Raw genomic sequence first — 26,789 nt, 5'->3', positions numbered from 1 at the left:
GAATCCAGGAGGAGGCATGCAAATTAGAAACACAAAAAAGAACCTATTACATCTAAAATTCTTGACTGCACAACAGTTGACCTAGACCCAATCCCCTGCACATGAAATCTCAGGCAAAAACCCCTTAATGAGTTCACTGACAGAGAGCAAGGGTGACCCATGTGCAAGCTGACTGGAACATTGAGTGGTGTCAGTGAATCAGCATTACCATACTGGAGACTCACAACTTTTATATAAAAGCCAGAAGTAGGTCACACACTCACTTTGTCAGCAATAAGACATTTTTGAGGATAGGTTTGTGCTGCCAGGTCTGAGGGTTTGCAGCACAGCCGGGAAGGAGGTGCCAAAGGCACTGAGTTAAGAAATGTTCATGGCAGCACAGGCTGAAGCTGCCGTTTTACAGCTCAGAAGATTCCCATGCACAGACCTTCTCTTCCAGGTGTTATCCAAGGGTCCTACACTGCTACCAGAGCTCAGCCTGGCCAGGACACTGAGGATACATAAAGCAGCAGAGAGGTGCAGTTTCAAACTGAGTAATTAAACTAATCAATTTAGCTTGATCCTATTGAGGCTCTATGAGATGTTCTTTTTCTTTTCTCTATACTACATACTCACTAGTTTTAAAATACATAACCTGTGAACTAGCAATAACCTTTCCAAAAGAAAGGAGCAAACTTTAACACTTCTTGTCAGTTATATGTCTTTCTCGGGTACAGCTAGCTTAGAGTGGGGCTATGGGAATGCATCCAAGGCAGAAGATTAATTCCAGAAGAGGTAGAGATAAGGGTAATCCTAGGAGTTTGCTCAGACACTTTTAAAGGTTGAAAAAAGGAGAACATAGCAATTTTCACACTGACTTCTTTAATCCAAAATGAGATTGACATTATATATTGTGCTACTTCTGGATAAAGTCACCTCAAAGAACAACATCAAAGAAGATCTCTGTGATTATGGAACTTTCTTCACAAAGCATATTCTAGATGATTGATCTCTAGGTGATTGATGTCCTGAGGGAAATGCGGAATAGTAACAAGAAAAGTGAGTAAGAGGTCGACAGAGCAGCAAAAGCATGTCCTTGAGGAGGCTGATAATTAGAAAACCGTAAAAATTTCATCAATACATTCTTAGATGGTTTTGACGGCTTCCAATACCCCTCTCATTAGAGACAAAGGTGAGCAATGAAAATTTAAGTCCTACAGGCTGGAAAGTTACTTTTTCCTTCTAGTACACACAGAGACACTGAGGGAAGAGAAAAAAAAAAAGAGTTGGAAGGCTATAGGGGAGCTGTAAGTACCAGAAGCTGTTTCTGCAGAGAAGTATTTAAGCTGCACAGGAGAACTCTGCAGCCAATTTTTAGATTCATCTCACCCACCCAGGTACACCTCAAATAACTGTGTGAGTCGAGCCATTATCAAAATCTCCCTCAGGGAATTGCTTCCTGTCAGCTCAGCTGGCCCATTTCTAGGTTATTCCCAGAGCCTGTCCAAATCCTTCCAGGTCTAGGGAGGGGTTCTCTCCCCAGTGGAAATGCCACAGGTAGGTGTCTGCTCTTAGGGTAGGAATTCAGTCCTCAGTGACCAGATAACCTTTGTGGAGTCCCACCAGACTTGCTGGTGACAGTCCCTGTTTCAGCTGCCCAGATCCAGCAATCACTCTCGTCCTGCCTATGGATGGCCACTGGCATGCTGTGCTCTGGGGATCCTTCTGGTACCAACAAAATGCTCTTCAGCAGGAAATTATTTCAGCAAATATCTCAAGTGCACAATATATTTATAACCTCTCCTTTCACATGTCTATTATCCCACCAGCTCTGTGGAAGGGAGTTTATCTCTCTGCACATTCAAAGTCCCACCTGCACTGCAGGCTTACCCAAAATCCTCTGTCAGCCCCAAGCAGAAGTGGGCATGGAGGAAAAGTGGACCCAATCTAGAGTGAACCTGCTGTTGAGTGTCAGCAGTTCTTACCACCAATGACAGAAATGGAGAACAGAGGAACCTCTCTGTGACAAGAACAGCCATCAAAGAGTTTGATCCAGAAAACCTCAGTGCTTTTAAAAACCTTATAGTAAGTATCAAAGAAGGAGAGTGTGAAATACAAAGTCTTTGGGCAATTCTCTGAGAACAGTGGAAAAAACTGCTGAATAAAAGTAACATGAAAATGTCTTGGCTCAATTTTTATAATTTTTATATATGCTGGAAACAGTATTTTCATTTATTTGTGTTAATTTCACATTTTCCTGCAGCAAAAAAAAAAGAATGCTTAATCCAGGTGCAAACTCTTTTAAAAAAACTGCATAAACAAAGCATTGCTTCATCAAGCAAGGAGTTAAAACACTGACAGGACTCTATCAAAGAGAAAGATGGTGGCACTATAATAGCCTCCAAAAAAAAAGTATAAATCCACCCCCCCCCCCCCCCCCCCCCAAAAAAAAAAAAAAAAGAAACCTAGAAAACTAATTTCTGTTTGTAGTCTACAGTCCTGTAACCTTCTGTGAATATTTGTCACTTTAGGTACTTCAACAACCCTTTTGAAATCAATATTATCTTCGAATGGAAAACAGTAAAGAGATATGCTTTAAGTTTTGGAGCGTTAGACTACATTTTAACAATTAAAAGGTTAATAAGCTTATTAAAAAGATCTACAGGTCTATTATCTTCTCATTAATCATATTTCCATGTTGCAAAACCTGCACAAGGGTGGAACCGGATGAAAGACAGCACTGATCTGTTTTATGGCAAAACCCTTGTTTTCATGTTCTGTTGCTAGCTAGACATTGTGAGAATCAATGAGTCAGGGATTGGAAAGCTTTATAAAGCAAACAAATACTATATAAAGGTGAAGCAGGTGTGTGGAAGACTGCAAAAAGGACCTCTCTAAAGATTAGTGCAAATGAGAATGGAAAATCGCCCATTTCTCCTATTATTATGTGCAGCACTTTCCCGTGCTTTTCCTGCAGATACAAGGCAGACAAAGGAAGAAGGCCTGAAGCTTATCCAGGTGAGGAAGGCAGACCTCTGGGGAGATGTTTAGCTACTGTTGAGCATCCACGGCAGTCTGTGTAACCAGTATAGAGCAGCCAAAGAGCAAGTAGAATAAATAAGTGATTGAATATTTCTCAGAATGGAGGGGGGTACTGTGATGACAAAGGCTACTTTAGCACCAACTCATCTTATTTTACTTTTTTTTAGAGATCAATTAAATCCAATGATGCATTCATTCACTCTGTTAATTCTACAAATAATTAAACTTCTGAGTCAGTCTAGGGTTGGTTTGTAGTTCACGTAGAAATGTGGTTATTTATGTGACGTGTAATATTATGAAACATAACTCTTCATGAAATAAGTATAGCATTTTTTTCTGAATTATTACTATCTAAAATGTAGGGAAATGGGATACAACTATTGAAATTTTATATTCAGTTGTGTATTTCCAATTACTTCCTCTAAAGGACTCTAGGTAACCCTAGGGCACAGGGTAAGTGGAGGGCACATTATCAAAAAATAATTTGTTAAACAAATACTGATTTTAAAAGTATTTTTGATAGCTACAAAATATTTATAGTGATAATACAATGTAAAAAAACTACTATTAAGAGAAAAATATTCATACAGGCTTTAACAAACTATTATCCATGCTGTCATAGAACAGAAAGAAAAGTACCAAAGGCATATGACTGACTGGTGTTTGTATAATACTTTATAAGCTACAAAAGCTAACACTACTGGTTGTTCTAAGTGTTGGGTTTGGTTTTTTCCATTAGAAGTACCTGGAAAATTACTATGGCTTTAAGAAGGATGGGGAATCTTTTGTTTGGAAAAGTGGCAGTGCAATGTCCCAAAAATTAAAAGAAATGCAAGAATTCTTTGGGCTGGAGGTGACAGGGAAACTGGATTCTGGGACTTTGGACTTGGTACAGAAACGTCGCTGTGGATTCCCTGACATAGCTGGGTTCTCCACCTTTGCAGGAGAGCCAAAATGGACAAAACAAGTCCTGACATACAGGTAATCACAATGGAATTCTTCATGTCAAGACAGTGTGCAATACAGGGTGAGTGGTAAGAACACAACTGGTTCTTTTTATATTTTGAAGGATAGTAAACTACACACCGGACCTGCGTCCAGCAGATGTCAATGCAGCGATCAAGAAGGCGTTAAGTGTTTGGAGCAGTGTGACCCCACTGAGATTCATCAAGAAGGACCGAGGTGATGCAGACATAATGATCTCCTTTGCAGCCAGAGGTAAATCTTTATGCAACTGAGTAATTGCCAAGTTGCTGCAGTATAAGGAGCAGTTGAACTGGAATGATTTCTCCCATACATAGCACATGTGAAGTTCAATGTCCAGTTGAACAAGCAGACAGAAACACACAGTTCTTGCTCTAGGTGCTATGGCTATAATTCTTGACAGACTTTGGGGGAGGGCATAGAGGCAGATGAAGAGAGAGAGGAAGAAAATATAGGGAGCTGCCAGTAGCTCACTGGATCTATACCTGCTATGTGCTGCTCAATGTGTGCAGGAACCCCCAGTCAGCTTGTATGGGATTTGTTCTTCAGCTCACAACGACTTCATCCCATTTGACGGCCCAGGAGGCTCCCTTGCTCATGCCTATGCACCTGGCAAGGACTTTGGTGGAGATGCTCACTTTGATGAGGATGAAACATGGACCAAAAGCACAGAGGGTAGGTAATTAAGATCTCCAAATCATTCCTGAAGAAAGTTGCACATGGAATCAAGAGCACAGTGTCTGTCTCCTCTCTTCTTTAAGAAGTGTTTAAATTGCTGCTGACTTGAAGGAGCACTGGACAGCTGGTTTCATAGCTATATAAAACCTCTGAGCTTCTAGTTTAAGTCCCTAGCTCAGCTTCTGCCATGCACTGGAGAGAGACTTATTTTTAAGGGGGCCCTCCCTCTCTCCACTCCTCCAACTTCTTCCCTCACAGCTACCTCACTTGCACTGGCCCAGGGTCCTTCTCCCACACTGAATTCTGCAGGATCTACAGACTATTTCCTCGTACTCTGCTATAACAATTCCATTATTTTTACTTCTGACCAGAATTTCATCTCCAACTGAATTTCCAACAAGAATTTCATTTGCTTAAGCAAGCAGTTCTGAAAGCCTCTGACCTACCTTATGCCCTCCATGTTTTTCAGGACAAATAAAAAGACACCAGTCTCCTATTATGTGTTTTGTTTGATGTTTTCAGGCACGAACCTGTTTTATGTTGCTGCCCATGAGTTTGGCCATTCACTGGGACTTTACCATTCCAAAGATCCCAATTCTCTGATGTATCCAGTTTACAGGAAGTTTGACCCTTCAGTACTCCTTCTTCATCAGGATGATATTACTGGCATACAGTACCTCTATGGTAATTCAGATTTTTTCATCAACTACTGCTTATAATTTCAAAGACTTTGGATACCTTTCAGTGACATTTTTGTGTATTGGTATACCTCAATGAGTTCACACTAAAATTTCTTCCATAAACTGCTTCTTTTAGGACCATCTCCTAACACAAACAATGATCAAAGGGAATCTACTGAGATAAAAGACCCAACTGAGTCAAAAGATCCTGTATTGCCAAACAGCTGCAGCTCCAATTTAACTTTTGATGCTGTCACCACTTTCCGTGGAGAAATAATGTTCTTTAAAGACAAGTAAGTCAGCTTCTGGAAGTAAAATAGCTGGGTGTCACTTTTTAAATTATTCCCCACAGCAGAGAAAAATAACTTTAATCAGAATATCAGCCATTTTAGACAGGAAGACAAGACAGGGAATCAGGAGAAGAGATGGAAAACAAAAACAAAGAGGGTGGTGGAGAAATAAAGAGAGAGGTTTAAGGAGGAGGATGACTTTTGGAACAGGGGCTGCTGTGAATGGAGGGTGAAAAGATGGCTCCTCTGCAAACATGGGCTGTTTTCACTTTAGGCTGTAAACAAGTCCCAAGTGTTCAGCATCTGGGAGAGCAAAACATGTTTGGCAAAACACATCACCAGCTCTGGGACACTTCATACCCTCTTCGGTGTCTTTGCTTTGAGAGAGCTGAGACAGCCCTGACAAATACCTACTTGAAGAGCCCCTGTAGTGAGGATTTAGTATAATAATAAAAAGAAAGGAAAATTGCACTTTTGTTCCCAAAGTCTTACCCCATACCAGCCACGTGAGCCAGGTCCCTCTAAGTTCAATTTCTGCATTAGGGGAAATAAATGTTTTGACAAAAGGGTTCATCTGACCTATTTTAGATGTCTGCATCAAGAAGAGAACAATCCCACCATGCAAATAACTGTCTTCACATCAACTTTACAGGGAATGTAGTATAACTAACTCAGGGTACATGGTTGAGTTTAGTCTGATATATACTGCCCCTGTCCCATGATGTGGTTTCATGCATTAATGTGTGTGAACATCTGATTTTGTTTAAAACCTGTTATGTATTTACACGAGGCATATTTGGCGCAAACATCCAGCAGTCAGAACAGCTGATTTTGATTTGATATCGTCATTCTGGCCACGGCTGCCACCTGGTGTTGATGCTGCATATGAAATTTCTGAAAAAGATGAAATGGTCATTTTTAAAGGTAAAATGTTGTCTTTTTATTTTCACATGTTATATTCCCAACTAGCCTTGACATTTTGTGTCTGGTTTCAAAATCACTTAAACTGTTTCTGTAGGATTCCACAATCTTTAATTTAGTCCAATAAATTTGTGTGTGTTCAATCACAGAGATAACAAAAGCATTATCCAAGTTAAAGAACATGTATCTTTTTTTTTAATATCCACATAGAAAAATTTCCCCCCCAGAATAAGTGCAATTACTTTTCTTTTTTTCTGGGAAATTATCTATTGAGTTTAAGAATGATACCACCTGCTTCTTCCAAGCTTGTGGGAAACGAATATAAGTATGAAGGAGTGAAATTTCAGTTTTCAAAAAAAGTTATGTGGATAATTATTGCATTTTTTTGGACTCTACAACTATTTTCAGTTATTTGCAAGTACAGTGGTCATTTTAAGGTAACCATTAGATTTCATGAAAAGGATTGTGTCATTTCCAGAAGAAGATTCTCATAACATGTTGTTATCAACTTTTCTTAATAGGGAATGAATTCTGGGTTGTGAGGGGAGATACCATACTTCCTGGATACCCCCAAAAACTCAAAACCCTGGGTTTTTCAAAGGATGTTACCAAAATTGATGCAGCTTTTCATAATGGAAATGAGGGCAAAACATATTACTTCATAGCGGACAAATTTTGGAGGTAATATTTCCTGTATTACTTTATAAATAGAAACAAACATAACCACATGATCAATATCCTGTCATGATTTAGGATGCATTAGTCAGGCACTTCTGGTGATCTCTTTCAGTGTCACAACTGGTTGTTGAAAAATATTTGAAAGGAGGTGGAAGAGTACTTGTAAGTTCTCCTTTTAGTTGATTTAACTATTTAACAGTTTGTTTGTTTTTTTGTTTTCATTTAGCTGCCTTGGTTAAAAAGCCATCATACAGCTCCCCAGGTCATCTCAGGAAATCAGGCAGAAGCTCACTATTTATATCAAATATGTTTCTGTGGAGTAAGAAGGAGAATGTCACCCATTTTCCAGTTACTAACAGATAGTTTCATAAAGTTGCTGATAAATGCTATGTACTGCAATGAATTATCTGCTGTGAATGGTTATCTTTTTTTTTTTTTTTTCCAATCCAGTCCCTACTGCTCAAGTTTGTCTTACAGGACATAGATTTCTAACAAAGAAAGTGCTCATGTTGTGGAAGCAGTAAATAACCTGAAGTATTGCAGATGAACAAAACTTCTTTTTCCTTCCACCACAATGCCCAAATGATTGTACATACAGAGATCACCACAGAGTAACTATTCAGCCACTTATTTGTAGTTTAGGCAGAAGATTAGACTTCAACATTTTAGGTCGAACTCTTGTAACTTGAATGATGAAGAGTTAGATCATTAGATCTCCTGTTAAGCAAATTATAGAAGGGAAAAGCTTTCACAAGCCCTCTTATTCCAGCACTGATAGATAAACTCCACTTCACCAATAATGTAATAGCTTGCTGTAAGTAACTTAAGTAAATTGACTTAAAATAGCTTATAACTTCAGAAAAAAAACCCTAGATTTTTCCTGATAAACTTTTCTTACAGAGATATAACATGAAAGCACTCTTTTTTTTGATCTATTATCTATCACTCCTTGAGGCATGGTCTCTCATAAAAAACATAAAGTAGATTTATGGTGATGGTTCCAATATTAGGTATTCTTAGATGTATCTTAAGGTGGAGTAAATAGAAGAAATTCACCCAGTGCAGCTAACAGAGTAATAATGAATTTATGGCAAATTGTGTCTCTCTACCTAAATAATACTGAAAATCTTCAATGAACTTGGTTATCTGTTGATAGGTAGGAGATAATGTGCTGAGAGAATTAATCAAGAGTTGTTTACGGATTTCATTGACTCCTGTTTGTTTATCTCTTTTCTCAGTTATGATAAAAGAAGTCAGTCTATGGATAGGAAGCCATTACTGATAAGAGATATATTTCCAGGAATTAATGGGAAGATTGATGCTGTTTTTCAATATGAAAGTGAGTTGCTGTTCTTACTAAAATCTATACAAAATGCTCAGTGTGATAGGGCTGAGAGTGCTTGGGCAGAGAGAGGCATTTCTACATGCTGCTCAGAATCCCCAGGATGACCAGCAAGACCCTGAAGCAGTCACATAACACTCCCATGCTTCACTTCACCCCCTTGAAACATAATGATGGTGCACCTTTGGTGACAGCTGCACATCTGGAAAGGCCAGCTCTAAGGGACAGATGTATCTGTATTCATGCTGATGTGCACATCATGCCACAAAAATCAAGACAGTGGCGTCTCAACAATGTAAGGTGTACCTGCTGTGAGCGAGGCTATCACAGCCTGGCCCTCTGACACAAAACAATCAGCACCAGCTTCTCCTGCATGAGGGTGAATGGTACTTAGGGAGATGCTGGACTAGACTCAAGGGTACATTCACACTGCCACATGTCACAGCTTCCCAGTTGCCTGTTTGCTCCTCATCTGCTGCTCATCCAAACCCATGCATGCTAATTGTTTCATAGCAAATCTTACTTCTTCCTTCAAAACAAGTCTCACACATTGAGCTGAGAGATCTCTCTCCCAGAGAGCAGTGTGGAAGTGACTAGCCCAGGCTGGACCTCTCCTTCCCTGCATGGTATCTGGCAGCACCCATCAAGCAAGTACCTGCTCACACCTTGCTGTGCTCTGTGCCCCACTGGGGACTGTGCAATCCCTACCGACAGGTAGCTAGGAATGCATCCTTCTGGGGGTTTCAGCACAGCTGCTGTGTAAGAGCAGATACTTTACACTGAACAAATGCACAGGATACATCTTCTGTAGTGTGACCTTGTGGGGTTCATTGAATACATGATGCAGCCTGTGCAGCATGTGCATGGCTGGTTTGCTGTGGAAGGTGCCCTCATGCTGCTGTGCCATGTTTTGCAGAGGTTACACCTGGGAGTAGATGCTCTTGGCAGCATAAATGTATCCAAAGGTTGCTTTGAGCTCTTTGAGGATGTTGTTAAAGTGTACATATCTTTATATCTGCAATATCATAATTCATCTGGGTTGGTTTTTGTTTGTTTTTTTTCCTAGGCTTCCTTTATTTCTTCAGTGGAAGAAAGCAGTTTGAGTTTGATCTTGATAAGAAGAGAGTTGCACGCTTCCTAAAGACAAACTTTTGGTTTCCATGTTAAGAAAATGAAATCTGTAAGAAAGAATGTACTGTTACTGTGCCAGAAAAGCTTTTTCTTTTATAAATATATAGAATATGCAGGTACTTCAGCACTAGTCAGCAGACGTCAGTCCCCACACACAATCTGTGTTTCTTTAAATAGCAGAACAGTATTTAACATACTGATATGCGCATAAGCATGTAGTTAACATCAGGCTGGCTAGCTTACCAAACGACAATGAAGTTTTTACTTTTGATACAAATTGTGATTGATTTTATTATTTCCACCATCTTCTTTTCACTCTTCTTGCTGTACATCACCCTACACAGAGCCCTGCCATGGAGCCAGGAGTCCATGAGGAGGAGCATTTCTCTTCCTAAAGCTAGGATTGCTTTCAACCGCTTCTAGACATTTCGAAGTTAACCAAAAAGATTTACCTAGTGCTCATAGTTACAGTGAGACATACAGGAGTTCCAGAGAGCAATCCCTCCCAGCCTGAAGTGGGTGCTGAAAGGTCAAGGTGCTTCTTTTTTTCACTGAATGGAGAGGCAGTTTTTGTTGGACACCTGATAATAGCAGGCTAAATTTAAGTGTGACGAATTCTACCCTAAAGTATTTATTGATACATGTCATTTCCTGTGCAATGTGTTCTCAGGGAGGTTGGAGCAGATGACCCTACTGAGGTCCCTCCCAACCCTACCCATTCTGTGACCAAAGGTTCATCTCCACGGACACGGGAGCAGAGGGGCACACTGGCATGTTGGGAAAACCCAGACAGTCCTGCCCTGCCTCTTCTCCTCTCCAGTTTTCTGTGGGGACAGCCCATAAGTTGAGGGACATCCGTCACCATGTGTGAATGAGAGGGTCCCCATCACCTCACCTTGGGGGGGGGATAGGGATCCTGGCTAAGAGCATTTGGGGATTTTATAAAATTTATTCTGTCATGTTTGAAAGGGACTGTGGAAATGTTCAAAATTTATTTTGAGTTGATTACTGGAAAGACCAAAGGCAGGGAAATGGAAGGAACCAATCTACCAATGGTAGACTGGGGAGGAAAGGAAAAATAGAGAAGTAAGTGGATGAGAGGGGGTGGTTCCGTGGAAACAGGCTGCAGTCAGCTGCTTCTTCGGCCCTGCCCTGCACATTTGGTCCTGTCTTCTCAGTAAATCACGCCTTATGTGTGGACGAGCTCTTCCCATGTGTGTTTGGGTGAGCTTCAAGCTGGACTGGCTGCTGAGGAGGTTAAGAGGTCTGAATGCCAGCAGCTGGGGCATGACTGCAAGCTCCGGGTACGTGAATGTTCCTGGGGATACGGGCGCAGGGCCAGCTGCTGTACTGGGAGGGCTGTGTGTCTAAGGGCAGCTCCTGAGGGCCTCCATACTGTTGGTCTTTCCATGTCGGTGCTTCACCATGGGACAGAAATTCTCATCAGAGGGAGGCGAACAATGGGGTGGGCTCACCATTCCTTCTCATATTTGTCCAAGCGCTCCATGTTTTCTGTCTGTGATGGTCTCTGTGGCCAGCCTCACAACCCTCTGGACCCAGGGGGCACATGGGAACCACCTGCTAGTCCAATACTGTTGACAATAATATACCTAATCCTGAAGCAGGACATCACTTGGGGCCCACAGTATTCAGATAGACAGCCAGCAAGATCTAAGGTCTTAGAGAAGGTATCCTTTCTTTCATGCATGTAACAAAATGTCTCCCAGCACCAATGTCTCTCCCACATAAAACAACATCCCCCCCAAAAAGGGAAAAAGCTGAGAAAAAATAGCTCTTCTATTTGATTCTGCTTCTGCACGAATCACAGAATCACCAAATGGCTGAGGTTGGTTGGGTCTCTGGAGGTTATCATGTTCAACCTCCTCTGCTCAAGTAGGGCACCTAGAGTGGGCTAGTGAGTCTCTAGGTGGCTTTTGCACAAAGAAGGAGACTCCATCACCTCACTGGGCAACCTGTGCCAATATTCTGTCACTCTCACAGTAAAAAAGGTGTTTCCTGATGTTGAGAGGGAACCTCCTGTGTTTCAGTTTGTGCCCATTGCCTCCAGTCCTGTCAGGACAAGGCAATTGTATTCTATTTATGCATAAAATAGTACTGCAAAAATGCAATGAGATGTTGCAACACATTTTATGTAACCTTTTTTCTGATGCATTTTTAAAACCCCTGGAAGCAGGGCTGCTCAAATGGGGCACTCCAGTCACTGAGGAATCTTCATCAGAATTCCCAGGGTCAAAAATGTATCATGGCATTGTCAGTCTTGCAAATACTGCTGCCACACCTGCTGTAGAGGTGGCAAACAAGGTTTTGCTGCCCAAGCAGAACTAAAGTCAAAAGGATTAAGTTTAACCACAGGACCTCAAGAAAAGGAAATGGGTAGCTGTGGTCAGTGTCTGATATTGCCAAGGTCAGAGCAGCAGGTTCAAGACTTGTAATTTAAAAGTTTCTATTGAATTCAGCAGGAAATAATTCTGTACTGTTTATTTCATTCTTATTAGTCTCCTTGCACTGTTCTTGTTTTCTAATTCTGTATTTCCTTCATGTTTCTGGTATGGCTCTTTGATTGGTCTCAGCTAAAGCAATGAAAGTTAAAAAGATGCATGAACAGCTTGGCTCACACTTTTTAGATTTTTTTTTTTTGCTGTTGTTCCTTAAGGAAGTTTCTAACTGTTCTGGTTTGAATACTTTTCTTCTGTTGTTCCTACTGCTGATGCTCTTCTATGGTGTCTTTGCCTTGCACCTTGCACATCACATCCATTGTGGATAACAGCATGAGACCATATTATTTTAAATGGGATAAACTCTTCTATCTCTCTTCTATCCAACTTTCTTTGGAAATATTGTCTTTCAGATGAGATTATATCTCCCAGAACAAAGTTTGCTGGTACTAGACCTTTCGTGATTGTTTTGTAGTTTTCTGGCTGTCACATACTTATTCAACCAGTTCTTCCTTGGGTTTGGGGTTTTTTTTGTTTTTCAACGATTTTGATTAGTTGGAGTTCTTTCTTTACCTATTTCTGTGCACACAGTCATACTAACTGTGAATATGAAGCCTTAGATCTGTGGCAGAAGTAGAACTTAGCTGACTCTAGCACTGTCTGGCTTAATATAGTTTAGCTGGTTTAGTGTTGGATGTTGGTATCATTTTTTGCTTCACGATTCTTATTTTAAAAATCTCTGGTACCACTAACAAGACAACCTTACCATTTGAGTGAAAACAGGCTTCTGAACTGAAGGTGATTGACTTGTATTCAACATCTTGTACTCTCCTAAGATACAGTTTGAGACCTGGGCTCTGAGTTAAATGCATTCATTGTCTGTGGTACACTCAGTCCAAGCATTTCAGTTATAGTTTTCTCAGTCTTCTAAACACATCAGACGTTCTAGCAAATTTCTATCTTATTTGCATAGAAACTTGAGTGAAGACAACAGTCTTTTCACAAGGAACTGGCTTATTATGTGACTCTAGAATTCAGATCACAAGAATTTCTTTGTTATCTTCTGTGTTTTATATATAATAGTATTATTTATTTTGGTTTGTACCATCTTGTCTTGGAGGACATTTTGCCTGCATCTGGATGTATAGATTTGCCTTTTCCTTTTCAAAGATTCCATAGCACAACCATCAGACACAATACAAGGAAGTCCCAACACTATCTAACCCGGGAAAAAAACTGTTTGGTTTTCAAGTTCTTTTTCTTACTATTTATTGGTTTTCTTGGTTTCACACACTCATCCTGCCTAGAAGGGAGGAATGACCTTTGATATTGTTCTTGTCAGGATTACAAATATTTTATCAAACAAGGTAGGTCTGAGGTGCTGACCTGAACTGAATGACATTGTGTAGTGATTTAAACACTCAGACTAAGAGCAGAGATTTTATCACCTCAGTAAACCAGACAAAAGTAACTGATAAGTCCTGGCAGAACAGAATAAGATTAAAATGAGCCCATTTAAATATTGTTTGCAGGAATTTGTTCCTAGCGAGATGCTTGGTTTTGTTAATGGAAATGCTGTGGGGAAAAAACCCTTCCTTGGTGACAGAAACAGCAGATTTTTGGGTTCAGAAGTGTTTAAGACAACTCAGAACTCCAAAGATGCATGTCTTAGTTGCCGTTGATATTACAGAGAAAATACTTTAAAACTGCCAAGGAGCACACTTTGTTTCCAGATAATTCCCTGGCAGCCACTGAACTTCCATCTGGCTGCCAGGAGGAAAACTGCCTTTGCAGGTTCACAAGCAGCAGCTGCCTCACAGGATGTTTTGGCATTTGTGCTGGGTATCCAACTGTGGGACTGTGAACCCATAAGAGTTCCAGTATGTCCCAAATGGTGCAGATCCCCCGGAAATATGCAGATTTATTTTGTAGAGCAGTGTGGAGACATTGATCTCTTCTTGCTGCATCTTTCAGGACAAGTTTTACATCTGCGTATCTTGTGTGATAACCACCAAGTTTAGAGGCAAAGGATTTCAAGTTGGTGAGGTTGGTTCTGCAGGGCATCCCAAGGCCTTATCTGCCGTCAGGGAAATCAAGACCTGGACACTACACACCAAATTCCCATCCCAGAGAACAGCCCAACTGCAAAGATGAAGAACGTAATTTGATTTTCCTGTGTTCAGGAAACAGGTGCTTGGCATGGAAAGTGGCACTCCTTCCTTTCTTCTTTTACTGAAATCATTGATGATGCCACGTCTGAGACTGTGCAAGTCACTGAGGTGTAACACAGGCGCTGCCCCAGTGTGGGACTGGTCACATTGAACTGCTTTTCTACAATAGGATAATTACAACTGATTCAGCACCTGTCATCCTGAGCCCTATCACAGTGGCCTTTGGACTTCTGAGTGGTTTGGACTATAGAATTGTGCTCCTAACACTGCCCAGCGCAGCACTTTGGTTTGTAAACTGAGTGACTGATCATTCCCTTGGAGCAGTGCCAACAGCAGTTCTACAAAGGAAATGTTTAACACTGGGTGACGTGAAGCCATGAGCTTGTGCAAACTTCTAGACAGCTGATTTGGAGGCTTGTCTTTGGTGGTTTCATCTCAATATTAGAATGTAATTGGTTCATTAAGGGCAAACTCATAATGAACCCTCTAACTTCAAGCAAATATCTGGCAATCAGTAGAATATTGCTGCACAGTGACACGACTTACATCTTTGACACATTATACTTCACATGAAAAGTGACATCTTCCAAGGAAAACAGCTTGTTTCAGGATAATATTCTAGGTTTGCAGAAAGATTTTTATTTTGTTGTTTCAAAATAGATTGCAAAGACATTAGAAGATTAGGATATACATAAGAGCACGGAATGGAAAGAAAAGTACTTCCTGTGGGAATGCTGACTACTTTTTAATGTCACCTGCCATTGAGAAAGCAGTTGCAAACATCATTGTGACAAATAGCTAACAGTAAACAATTCTTTAGAATTATGAGGTACCACTTTTCATTTTTGTAACATAAAATTACAGAACTACCAATCAAAGTTCCCTTTTCCACAGTAATTTTGTGGTGAGAGACTTGATTTAGGGAATTTAGGGAAACCCCACTACGATTCACACTGTGAATTTATTTTTTCATAGTTCAGTCGGGGGTGTGGGTAGAAGTCATTAGAACACATTATCAGAGATAGTAGGGGAAAAGGGAAATAGCTTCAAGAGTCAAATCCAAGCCCTAGGTAAGTGAGATACAAAGTAAATCAAAGTCACTGAGGCAGAAAATTGTTCAAGGCTAGGAAATTCTTCTGGGGAAATATGTCTCCTCTTAACACCTCTGCCTAAGTGTCTTTTTCAGTTAATGCTGAAAAGGGAAACACTGCTGGGTAGACCTCTGGCAGTGCTTACATTCCTGTGCAGACCAAATGAATGAGGAACAGTAGAGAACCTAGAAAAGGGACATTTTGAGTAGTCTCTTGTCTCAACACAAGGAACAAGGGTGCAGTTTTGCCAAGGAAGAAGTGTGCTGATACAGGGAGACACAAATCTGGACTGCATGGGTGTACACTGGAAAAACCCTTGAAAGCACTGTCGTAACAACTGTGTCATCTCCTCTTCCTTAGCAGTTGTTTAGCAGATGGGTACCAGACCTAGAAGGGTGATTCAGGGTGAGTGAGGCACTGATGCTTTTGTTCCAGACAAGAGCTGCCTCTGAAGAACGCTGGAGGTAGGTAAATGTAAAGTTCACCTCTCTGCTTTGGTTACATGGAGATTTTCCATGTAAGCAGCTCTGGAACATCTCTGCTGTGAAGACAGGCTGAGGGAGCTGGGAAGAGAAGGCTTCAGGGACACATCATGGTGGGCTTCCAGTACTTAAAAGGGACTTATAAGAAAGAGGGATAGGGATTTTTTACAAGGGCAGATAGTGATAGGACAAGGGCAAATGGTTTCAACTTAAAATACAAGAGATTTAGATTAAGTCTTGGGAAGAGGTTCTTTACTTGGAGGTTAGTGAGGCACTGGAACAGTTGCCAGAAAAGCTGTGGATGTCCCATCCCTGGAAGTGTTCAAGACTAGGTTGGAGGGGGCTTTGACTAACCTGGTCTAGTGGAAGGTGTCCCTACCCATGGTAAAGAGGTTGGAATGAGATGACCTTTAAGGTTTCTTCCAATTCAAGCCATTCTATGATTCTAAATTTCTATGATTTTAAGCAAACTCCAGGCAGGGACAGTGTGTTTGGAGTTGTCCAGATCTGGTACCCTGATGGATCTGAGGCTGCTGCAGCTCCCTGACCCCAGGTCCAGCAGTGAGGCTGTGCTTGTATCCCAGTAGGTACATGCACATATACATATGTACCCAATGGACTTGTGTGCACCCTGGCGTCTTTCCAGTCACAGCACCACTGACACAGGGGCCTCCAGCCCCTGGCCCCACCTCAGAGGCTCTCACTGAGATCCCCCAGATAGGATAGAGCCACTCACACAGGAAAATAACTAGAAATGGGGTTTAGTGAGAGACCAGGACAGTGCCAGTCAGATGCACGTGCAACACAGTGGTCCTGCAAGAAAAATGAGGAACTGTGCAGACACCAGTTGGTACTCAGTAACAATTCTCATGAGACCTGCTCCTCTGAGGAGGTCTCAGTTTAATTTTGGCATATTCATGTCTCATCCTGTTGTGATCTGAGCCTTTGTGTGTAGGCAAGTGCTTGAGAAGGAGAAGGTGGTGTTTTGCTGGCAGTCACACCATGGGAAAGCAGATGACTGGAACCTGTCCTTCCCTTGAGTGTGAGTTCAAGGGACTTGTGCCAAAGGACACGCAGTAGGAAGTCAATGCAGATGGTGAAATGGGACACAGCTTTGTAGCCCAACACCATGGAAATTCCCAAGACAGGGGGAAGCCACTGCTTCTGCTTCCTCTTCCTGATGCTGCTTGAGGTTTTTCACTTGATGACTCCTCAAATGCACACAGAGTTCCCCCAGCTGATTATGGATCCAGGACCTTCTAGTCCTTCCACTGACTGCTTTGGAAAGTAATTTATTTAAAGTTTCATAGAAAACAGCTACATGTCCTCTCTTACCCTCTGCCCAACTCACTATCCTCTTGATCACATTAAAATTTGGCCATAGACCCTTCACAGAAATCTGCAAGGCAGAAGAAACTCTCTGTTAAAGCCACAGCATATGACTTCCTTATCTTCCAGTCTCAGCCACTGAACACATCTGATTAATGTGCTTCTCTTCTTTGTGTGCATGTGTTTAAACATGTCTATGATGCCTTCAGCAAATAAAAGGGAAAAAAGAAGAAATAAGAGGTTAACTACATGCTATGGAAAAAAAATAAGAAATGAAGGTAGTGAATCAGGAACTATATAAACCATCCTAAAGAAACACAGGAAGGAGAAAAAATTGCAGGGAAATAAGACTAGTTTAGAAACAGAGTTAGAGAAGTTAAGCAGCAGTTCATGAATTCCAGAATCTTTTGAGTTGTAGCCAAGTGTTTGGAGAACTGTCCAACATACAAAATTCTCTTTGTACATGTCTGAATCAAGATGGATTAAGAACAACCAATAACTAAGTCTCATTGGACTATGAACCATGAAGTTGAATTTCTTTCGTGAACAACAGCTGTACCCTTTGAGGAATTCTTTTCCTAGTTATTTCAAATCACAGCTTCTGCATTTGAAGTGTCCTGTATTAGCTTCAGTCAATCCCTCCAGGCAGGTTATGTGACTCAGATTGGAAGGTATAAGGTAATTTGCTTTCCCCAGGAGTGGTGTTAGCTTTGTTGAACCTAGCTGTAGTTGGGGGTGCTACACTACAGTGAGTGTAGAATCTCACACTGAATACATTATTTTCCATGATGCTTGGGAAAGTAAGTGAAGAATTTCCCATCAATATTAAAATAATGCTATTTATTCGTATTTCTCCCGCTCACACTAACGTTTACTGTTTCTCTTTTAAGGTTTACAAGGAGGGTCTTTACCTTCAATAAGGACAGAAGACCATCCTGAAAGATGTCCAGCCTGTACCTGACAGCCTGCATAGTTAGCAGCACACATCCCCTTCAGGCCAATTACTCTGATGCTTGCAGTTAGAAATGTTTTCCTTAGTTTAGGAGTCTACACTGTCCAGGATATTTAAACTTCTCTTAACACTGTTAGGGACCCAGCCAATAGAGTCAGTGTAGTATAGAGAGCAGTTCATCTCATCTAGAGGTCCATGTCATGTGGTCAGTTGAATCACTCTAGAATTCATAGTCCAAAATGGGAGCTTGGAGACCTAAAAACCTTTCAGACATCTACACAACATAACAACGCACATTCCACCTCATTATTCATTTGCCTGTACTTGAGACTCCCACCCAGGGCTGGCTGCCATGACACAGGTGCTATGGAGACCTGCATCCTTTCAGGGCAGCTGGAGATCAGGTGTATTCCCTAGAGAATTTCAAATAACACTAATGCTCAGGCAGTTGAATCCCAAACCTCATGTCTAAACTTAATCACTGCTGTTTAAGACCTCTCTAGAGTCTTGGAGACTGGACACTGCTAAATTTTTATTAAAAAATACCAGCTTTTATCATGGCTCCACTCATCTTCCTTCCACGAGACAGTGAACATAGCATAAAAAATGGTTACTTTAATCTTCCTTTTCCACACTCATGAAAATTCCTGTTGTACTTCATGAAGTCTTTTCCTCCCAGAGCTCATCTTTCTCTGCTTGATTTCAAACACACTATGGCAGCTGAGACCTTATCCATGCTGGCAAGAGTAGAAATGTTACCTACCACACATATGGGAATCCAGATTATGCATTCCAGTAGCATGACTGAATTTGTTAATATCAGTTTAAAAATATTGAATTATTTTAGCATTCATTTCTGCTAACATCATAAGGTTGTTTTAGATAGAACTGTTAGATAACTGATAACAGTCCACCTGGAGTTATGCTGCTGGTTATTCCTAAAAAAGATCAGGTTTTTTTACTGTCATTTGTACTTTGCTATTACATATTGCAACGTAATATTCTACAGTCTGTTTAAGATTAAATCATATGTATCACACATAGCATAGTTTGATTAATAATCATAAAATAGATTATGTTGCTCTTATATGTTATTTCTTATTATTTCTCCAGTTTGTCAAAATCTTGTCTAAATGGTCTAAATGGTCTAAATTCATGATTCAAAATAAACATATGAAATTTAACTCCACATTTTTCCTGAAAAACATTTCCTTATTTGTTAAACATGCTATGAAATTGCCCAAACCAGAAGGCTTGGGCAAAATAAGGATAGTGATATTAGTTAAACACCTTGCGTCACTACCTGATGATGAAACTGCTATGCATCATTTTTACTAATCAGAGGATATTATACAGCATGAGTCAGGCTGTCACTGATTTACTATCAGCTATATAAACACAGCTGAGAAATGTGCTCGGTAGCTCGAGAGTGAAACTGAGGCAGACAACCTCAGATGAGGATGAAGACCTTTGCAGTTCTCCTCTCACTATATGTGGCCATCTCCTCCACATTTCCTGTGGCTCCAGAAGCAGAAGATGAAAGGAAAACCCTACAGTTTGTAGAGGTAAGCATTTTTTTCAGTGTATATCTAAGGGAAACCTAAGGAAGTCTGAGAGAGAACTATAATTGCAATTCACCGAGTATGGCTGGAAACTTAAGATGTACCATTTTGCAGAGGTTTCAAGAGAAAGCTTTTCCTATCAGCCTAGAAAATGTGGGAAAATTATGTGGAACTTATTTACCCAGAAGTCATCTGAATATTGTATACTTCCCTTTTGGTGTTGTCAGTAAAATAATAAAAAGACTACTGAGGCATGAGTTCTAGCAGCAACAGTAAAACTCAGCAGCAATTTACATTTCAGAACGTGCTTTGAAACTTGTGATATGACTGGTCTTAATAACATAAGGAAGGAAATTTGCTTGAAGCAGGAACATTTGTCCATGTTTTGGCTGAATAGATCTTTTATAGAATATTTTGGAAAAAGGGAACTCACATAGACACAGCATAATTTGTTGTAGACAAAATTGTTGAAATTTAGTAGCAAGGCCTGAGTTTCTAGTATCATATTCTGTAGCTAAAAATAAAAGGCAGGATTCACCAAGTCTGACCCTTTAGCAGTAATCACCGGCTTCAGTGGGAGTCCTGGCTGTGTGGAGTCTCACTGCCAGCCTCAATTTCCTTAGTTATAAGTTTTCTTGTTATAAAGTTATAAGCTTTCTTGTAAGCTTTGCTCTTAGAGTAATTGAGCACAGTAAATAATGCAGAATTAATTATTAATAGTACATATTAGATTTTCAAGACATTTCTTGATCTATTTCATCAGTGAAACAACAAAGTCAGAAAACTATAGGAAAGCTGTACTGAAGAAAAGAGGTTGGTTTTGGTCCTGGTAAACACAGGGCATGTCCATATGGGAATAGTTAAAGATTACTTAGAAAATTTAAGTGTGACCAAAGATAGTACTGATAAGTCACAATGCTCTCTTTTTTTTTTAAACTCTGATTCAGAGTTATCTACAGAATTTCTACGACCTTCAAAAGGATCACCATCCCCATTTAAGAAGCCATGGTGAAAACCCCCTTACTGCAAAGCTCAAGGAAATGCAGTCATTCTTTGGACTACAAGTGACTGGAAAACCTGATCTTGACACACTGGAGGTGATGAAAAAACCCAGATGTGGTGTACCCGATGTAGAGCAATATGTGTTCACACCAGGGAATCCCAAATGGAAAAGAAATAATCTGACATACAGGTAATCTTTCCTAATCTGGTTCAAAAAGATATAAATCTAGCACAGCAACTTTGGGAGGAGGGTCTGAAGGAATTATATTACGTGATGTATGGACATATGGAGTGATTTAGTGATTTCTGGAAGAAGACAGATGCTTTAGAAGGCAGTATCTAAAACAAAGCATTTATTAATTTTCATTCATGAATGATATGTCTAAGATTTTTGACTTTTTCGCAAGTAATTATATTTCACCTAAAATGCTGAAATTTCAACTGTTTTCTAAATAATATATTATGTGCTGGGTTTTCTTTGAAGGATTTTGAATTACACCCCAAAGATGAGACGAGCTGATGTAGATGAAGCAGTCAGAAAAGCTCTCAGTGTCTGGAGCAACGTGACACCACTGACATTCCAAAGGGTTGAGGACAAAGAAGCAGATATAATGATCTCTTTTGCTTATAGAGGTAAAAATGATAACGTGGGATATTAAATACCCATCTGAAGTCATAGAAGTAATTTAAGATTTTAACTTATTTTTTACCTCTTCACTTTAGACCACGGCGACAATTCTCCTTTTGATGGTCCCAATGGACAGCTGGCTCATGCATTCCAGCCTGGTGAAAATATTGGTGGAGATGTGCATATGGATGAGGAGGAAGCTTGGACAAAAGATGGAAGAGGTAAGCATTTCGTAGCTGAATCTTTATAGTTTTAACCTCGTACAGTCTTACCTCATGTGATGCTTTCTATTTAATGAGTCTTTCTACAGGCAGAAAAGTGAGCAAAAGTGACAGAGCCTTTAATTTATAATTGCTTGCCCTTTTTTGTTGTTTTTACTGACTCTTTTAGGCATGAACTTGCAGAAAATAGATTTTTTAGATCATAGTGACATTTATAATGGCATATAAATATTTAGGTCATAAGAGTGTATAATGATTTTAAGGTCAGAACTTCAAAATACTTTTTCATTCAGAGGAAAGCTAAAACTTGGATACAAGAAAATCAGTTGGTAGACTTCTGAAGGCAAATTCTTTCTTTTTCTTAACCTAGCAGTTCAGTTTTGTGCTAACTAGGGTGTCCTAAGTATCACTCAAACTGTAATCTCCTAGCTTGTTTTGAAGTTCTTTTTCTGTTGGTTTATTGCCAACAATCCCTCAGCATGGACATAGTCCTTGATCTGAGTAGTTAAAGTGATAGCAGGGGAAACAGCTCATGTTTCAGACATAAGGACACTAGAGAAATGACAGAGTCCACAATTAAGGCCAGACATTCTTTTTATACTCTTATAGCTCTTCTGTCATAATGGTTTGGAGTTGTTATGATAATAGAATTACTTACAGACTCTCTTGTACCTCTAGTGTATTTTAGCATGAGTGTTTCCCCTTTAGTGAACTGTGTCGAGTATTGAAACAGATTTTATCTTGTTTCATATGGTTTTTATCCTACAGGCTACAATTTGTTCATTGTTCTTGCCCATGAGCTTGGCCATTCACTGGGTCTGTCTCATTCAAATGATCCTGGAGCACTGATGTATCCAACTTACTCCTACACCGACCCAAATGAATTCCTTCTTCCTCAGGATGATATTGATGGAATTCAGGCCATCTATGGTAAGAAATAATATATTTATTTAATGTATCTATTTGGGAGGCTGGTAAATGGTAAGAAAATATGTATTTATTTAATATTTCTACTTGTGAATCTGGTAAATGGTAAAATGACGGTATTTAATATTCCACCAATGACAAGTTTAACAGTTTCTGAAAAATAGATAACAAAAGAGAGATAATTCCTGGAAGCAAACTTCAGCTGAAGTCCAGTTCCACAAAAATCTCATTTTGGAAAAGATGAACAAAACTGGTCTTATCAACATTAGAATTCTGCATTTAATGACAGACTCTTACTTTAAAATTACATCCTTTTTCATTCAAAAAGTGTTTTCTTTGTCCTCAGAGACCTTCTGAACATTTTCCTTATACTTCTCCCCACTAAATCATAAATATTCATCCTACAGGACGGTCTAATGCTGCTGTGCAACCAACAGGACCCATAACTCCAGAAGCTTGCGACCCAAATTTGACATTTGATGCTATTACTACTCTACGTGGAGAAATATTCTTCTTCAAGGGCAGGTAGCAACAACAAGCATACATATTATTTCTTCAAAATATTCAGTATTTTAAAAATAATCCATGAGGGAAAACTGTCCTTTTGGAACGTAATACAAAGAGAAGCACTAGAAAAGCACCATATATTTACAGAAGTGAGTTCTCAGATCATTAACCCAAAGAGCCCTATTTGATAAAATTAGGGAGGGTGACATGGGCTTATAGGTTGTTTTCCAGCTGTTCTGCCACTGTGGCCAGCACTGTGACAGACTTTTCTCTGAAATCAATTCAAATGAACAGCAAAGTAAGAGCACTCACATACCCCTAAACAATGTGTTCCTGGGTCCCACCCTCATCCTCCGTACAGGAGCAGGGGCAGAACTGAAAGCATTGCCAGGGAGAGGATGTCTGAGCCTTACTGCCCTATAGAGAAATAGAAGGTCTCAAATTCAATTTGCCTGATTTTTAGCATGTAATTGAGGTGCTAAAATTACAAATGACTTTGCTCTAAATTCCTTTTACATGCAGTGGACAGGGGTATTCACATCCAAGTACCCATCTCCCTCTGTTGTACTCCAGGAGCTACAATAATTATTTTGAAGTTTTGATAGGAGCGGAATTATTTTATGACATAAATTTTGTCTAAAACAGATACATGCTGCGCAAGCATCCTGAAAGGACAGAGACAGAGCTCAATTTCATCTCCCTGTTCTGGCCAAGGTTACCATCAGGAATTCAAGCTGCTTATGAAAACATTGAGAGGGATGAAATTTTATTTTTTAAAGGTAATTGAACCAGAAGTTCTCCACTTTTTCTGACCTGTTACTTCCTGCTTCTTAAAAAATGATGCAGTTACAGAAGTTAAAGTGTAGTTACAGAAGTTAAAGTGTTTTTAAGGAAATAGAACAGATAATCTTACAATTCTGAAAATAATTAAACCAGAGGATCATATTGCTGTAATGGATCTTCAGAGGTCATAATCTAGAAAACTTGCCCCTCTGTTATAGTTAATGCCTTGATAAAACAAGTAATGAAAACAGCTACCCTTCTTCAGGTCTAGTTCTCTTCAGATAACAGCACTTCACTTTGTGCAGAAGGATTTTTACTGAATTCAGTTGGCAAATACAGGCATTTTATGCTACAGTTACTGATAATCATGTTAGTATTTGTTATATTTTGAAAAAAAAATGCAAAAATATGTCTGGAAAACTTTACTATGAGAGGGAAGTTGTTCAATGAACACAATCAGTCCTTCTTTTTAAAGGTGTCAAATACCCTTTAAATATCTCAAATAAATTCATTATACAAATACTATCATGCAAGACCTATTACCATAAACAAATATGTTCATTGCATCTAAAATTACCAAAACTTTTTGATTAGACATGTACTTTTCTTAATAGTTTAATTTGATGCACATTGCCTAGTTTTCAAAATATTATATGGCTCTATAATCAAATAGCACATTACAGGAATTTTATAAATTCAACATCCCAACCCAAGGTCAATGGTTTAACTCATCAGCCTCCAGCACTCCCCAAGCTGTTATCGAGACAAATACATTATTATTTTTTTTTTTAATTCTGGGAAAAGTTCTATCCAATACATCTTATAATTCTAATGTTTTACTCTTAAAACAAAAGCCAGTTCCCCTATCTTCATGATGTAGTCCCAGTGTAAGAATTAGAAACATTTTCTAAAGTAGTAAACTGAAAGGAATAATGCTGACATCTAGACACATTGTCTTCTACACATCTGAAACACAAGTAAATGCTGTTCATAACTAGCAAAAACAAATGAAATTTGCTCATATTTTTCAGAGGATAAGTATTGGGTTGTCAGGGGATATGACGTAGTACGTGGCTATCCCCAGCCAATCTATCGCTTGGGGTTCCCGAAGACTGTTAAAAGAATTAATGCAGCTTACAACGATGAAAGCACAGGAAAAACATACTTCTTTGTAGCTGACAGATACTGGAGGTAAGATTTAATGATTGTTTACCAGGAGGCATGTTTTTATTTCCCTGGGGACTGATGTATTACTAAACAGTTTGAGTGGGATGATGTTTAAACCAGGTATATTCCAGAAATTTAAATGTGTTTATTTGGAGTTTAAAAAAAATTAAGCATTTGCTAGAAAATGTCACCTTTTCATCAGGATTTTTTTTTCCTGAACATTAGATTCCTGTAGCAGGAATATAAGTACTTTCTCCTGAATGAAACAGCTACCCAATAAAAAAGAGTGGCTTTCTAGTAGATTTCTCACTTCTTCTCCACAACAGCGCTGCTTCTTTATGGGATGTTGTGATAGCATCTACTTTTACTTCACTTTTCAAACAAAATGAGCCATCAGTGCAAAGTGTTGTAATTGAATTCCTCTGTGAAGTAACTATAAATATTGTCCAATTTTAAAGTTGCTTGTATTTCTAATTGAAGCTCATGACAAATATTCAGAGAGCAATTTTGTTTGAGAAGTTTATCATTGAGACTAATTCAGCTATGGTTCAGGACTGTGCTACTGTCTTCTTCTCTGAAGTTTTATGTTTTGTTTTTATGTTGAACTGGATATTCAGTGCCTTGAAATAGAAATTCATTTTATGTGCAAGTGATGGCCAAGGCTCTGCTAGTCCAGAAATACACATGATTAATTTCTGAGCTGTGTTTCCAAGATCCCTGGGAATAAACTTTACCATAGGTAGGATCTTCAAATGTCAGAGAAATCTCTCAGAGAAACTTAATAAGGAGAATTAAAAAGCTACTTCAGTTAATCTCTGTGAGACTTCTTAGTAACAGCAGAGTTGCATGTAAGAATTTGCTTTTGAATTTCAAACTATTGTCCACTTCCTCACAAATTGTAATGACATTTCTTCTTCTAAGATATGATGAAAAGAAAAAATCCATGGATCATGGGTATCCCAGGAAAATAGTCTCCGACTTTGGAAATATTGGCAGAGTTGATGCTGCTTTCCAGAAAGATGGTGAGTGAAACATAGCTTTAATCTGTGTTTATGTGAATATTTGGGCTTCTATAGATAGAATAATTTTTTTCAAAAAGCTGTTATTAACCTTAATGAAAAGGAAATTAAAAATATCAGGTATATATGGACTGTCTATAATGGGGATTGTTTTTTCCAAAACACTGAAAAAAGTCACCTATGAAATATAATTGGATTAAATTTTACTTCTAGGCTATGTGTATTTCTTCCATGGAACAACTCAGTTCCAGTTTGATCCTCGTGCCAAAAGGATTGTTCGACGAATGAAGAGCACCAGCTGGTTTAATTGTTAATTGCAATGTTTTTCCGTATGCCCATTGTATGTTTTTATGTGCTGCATTTTTCAGCATTTCATGATTCTCAGGTCAGAACGGATTTCTGTTCAAATACTATGACAGTATAGTCTTAATAATTATTTATTCTAAGCCAAATAAAAGTATATAATTTATCACAACTTCTCATGTTACAGTTCAAGTTTCCTAATAAACTATGTTTCTCATATAATTGTGTTCTTGATGTCTTTTTTGCCCTGATGCTCAAGAGCCAAGTCTATCTTTTGAACACTAAAAAATGTATTCTGGCAGGAAATGTCAGGTTTGGTCACAAAGACAGGGAAAGGAGCACACACCTGTATCTGAACCCCCCACCCCACACAAATCCTAGTGAAAATCTGACGGTTAATTAGTTGGGGCTCACTATCACCAGTGTACAGCTCTACTTCCACTTTCTATTCCTCTTTCCCAACT

At 39.3% G+C, this 26,789-nt stretch overlaps 2 protein-coding genes across 2 annotated transcripts; both read left to right on the top strand.

Annotated features, from left to right (window-relative positions):
• Nucleotides 1-2,787: 2,787 nt before the first annotated feature.
• LOC121662546 (stromelysin-1-like) lies at nt 2,788-9,973 on the top strand. The gene is made up of 10 exons (XM_042023786.1): nt 2,788-2,997; nt 3,761-4,002; nt 4,091-4,239; nt 4,555-4,680; nt 5,206-5,367; nt 5,500-5,656; nt 6,444-6,577; nt 7,096-7,255; nt 8,491-8,591; nt 9,661-9,973. The coding sequence occupies exons 1-10, from the start codon at nt 2,890-2,892 to the stop codon at nt 9,759-9,761; spliced, it is 1,440 nt and encodes a 479-aa protein (XP_041879720.1). The 5' UTR covers nt 2,788-2,889; the 3' UTR covers nt 9,762-9,973.
• A 543-nt stretch (nt 9,974-10,516) lies between these two features.
• On the top strand, nt 10,517-26,531 carry LOC121662547 (interstitial collagenase-like). Its single transcript, XM_042023787.1, has 11 exons — nt 10,517-11,029; nt 18,145-19,771; nt 20,716-20,960; nt 21,255-21,403; nt 21,494-21,619; nt 22,388-22,549; nt 22,954-23,071; nt 23,699-23,832; nt 24,868-25,027; nt 25,925-26,025; nt 26,236-26,531. The coding sequence occupies exons 2-11, from the start codon at nt 19,661-19,663 to the stop codon at nt 26,334-26,336; spliced, it is 1,407 nt and encodes a 468-aa protein (XP_041879721.1). The 5' UTR covers nt 10,517-11,029; nt 18,145-19,660; the 3' UTR covers nt 26,337-26,531.
• The last annotated feature ends 258 nt before the right edge of the window (nt 26,532-26,789 follow it).

Source organism: Corvus kubaryi, unplaced genomic scaffold, assembly GCF_017639235.1.
Source record: "Corvus kubaryi isolate FWS band 111438036 unplaced genomic scaffold, C.kubaryi_AGA036_p1.0 37256, whole genome shotgun sequence".
In the NCBI taxonomy this organism is placed as follows: Eukaryota; Metazoa; Chordata; class Aves; order Passeriformes; family Corvidae; genus Corvus; species Corvus kubaryi.
Note: the sequence above shows the minus strand (reverse complement) of the source record. Positions and strands in the feature narration are given on the sequence as shown.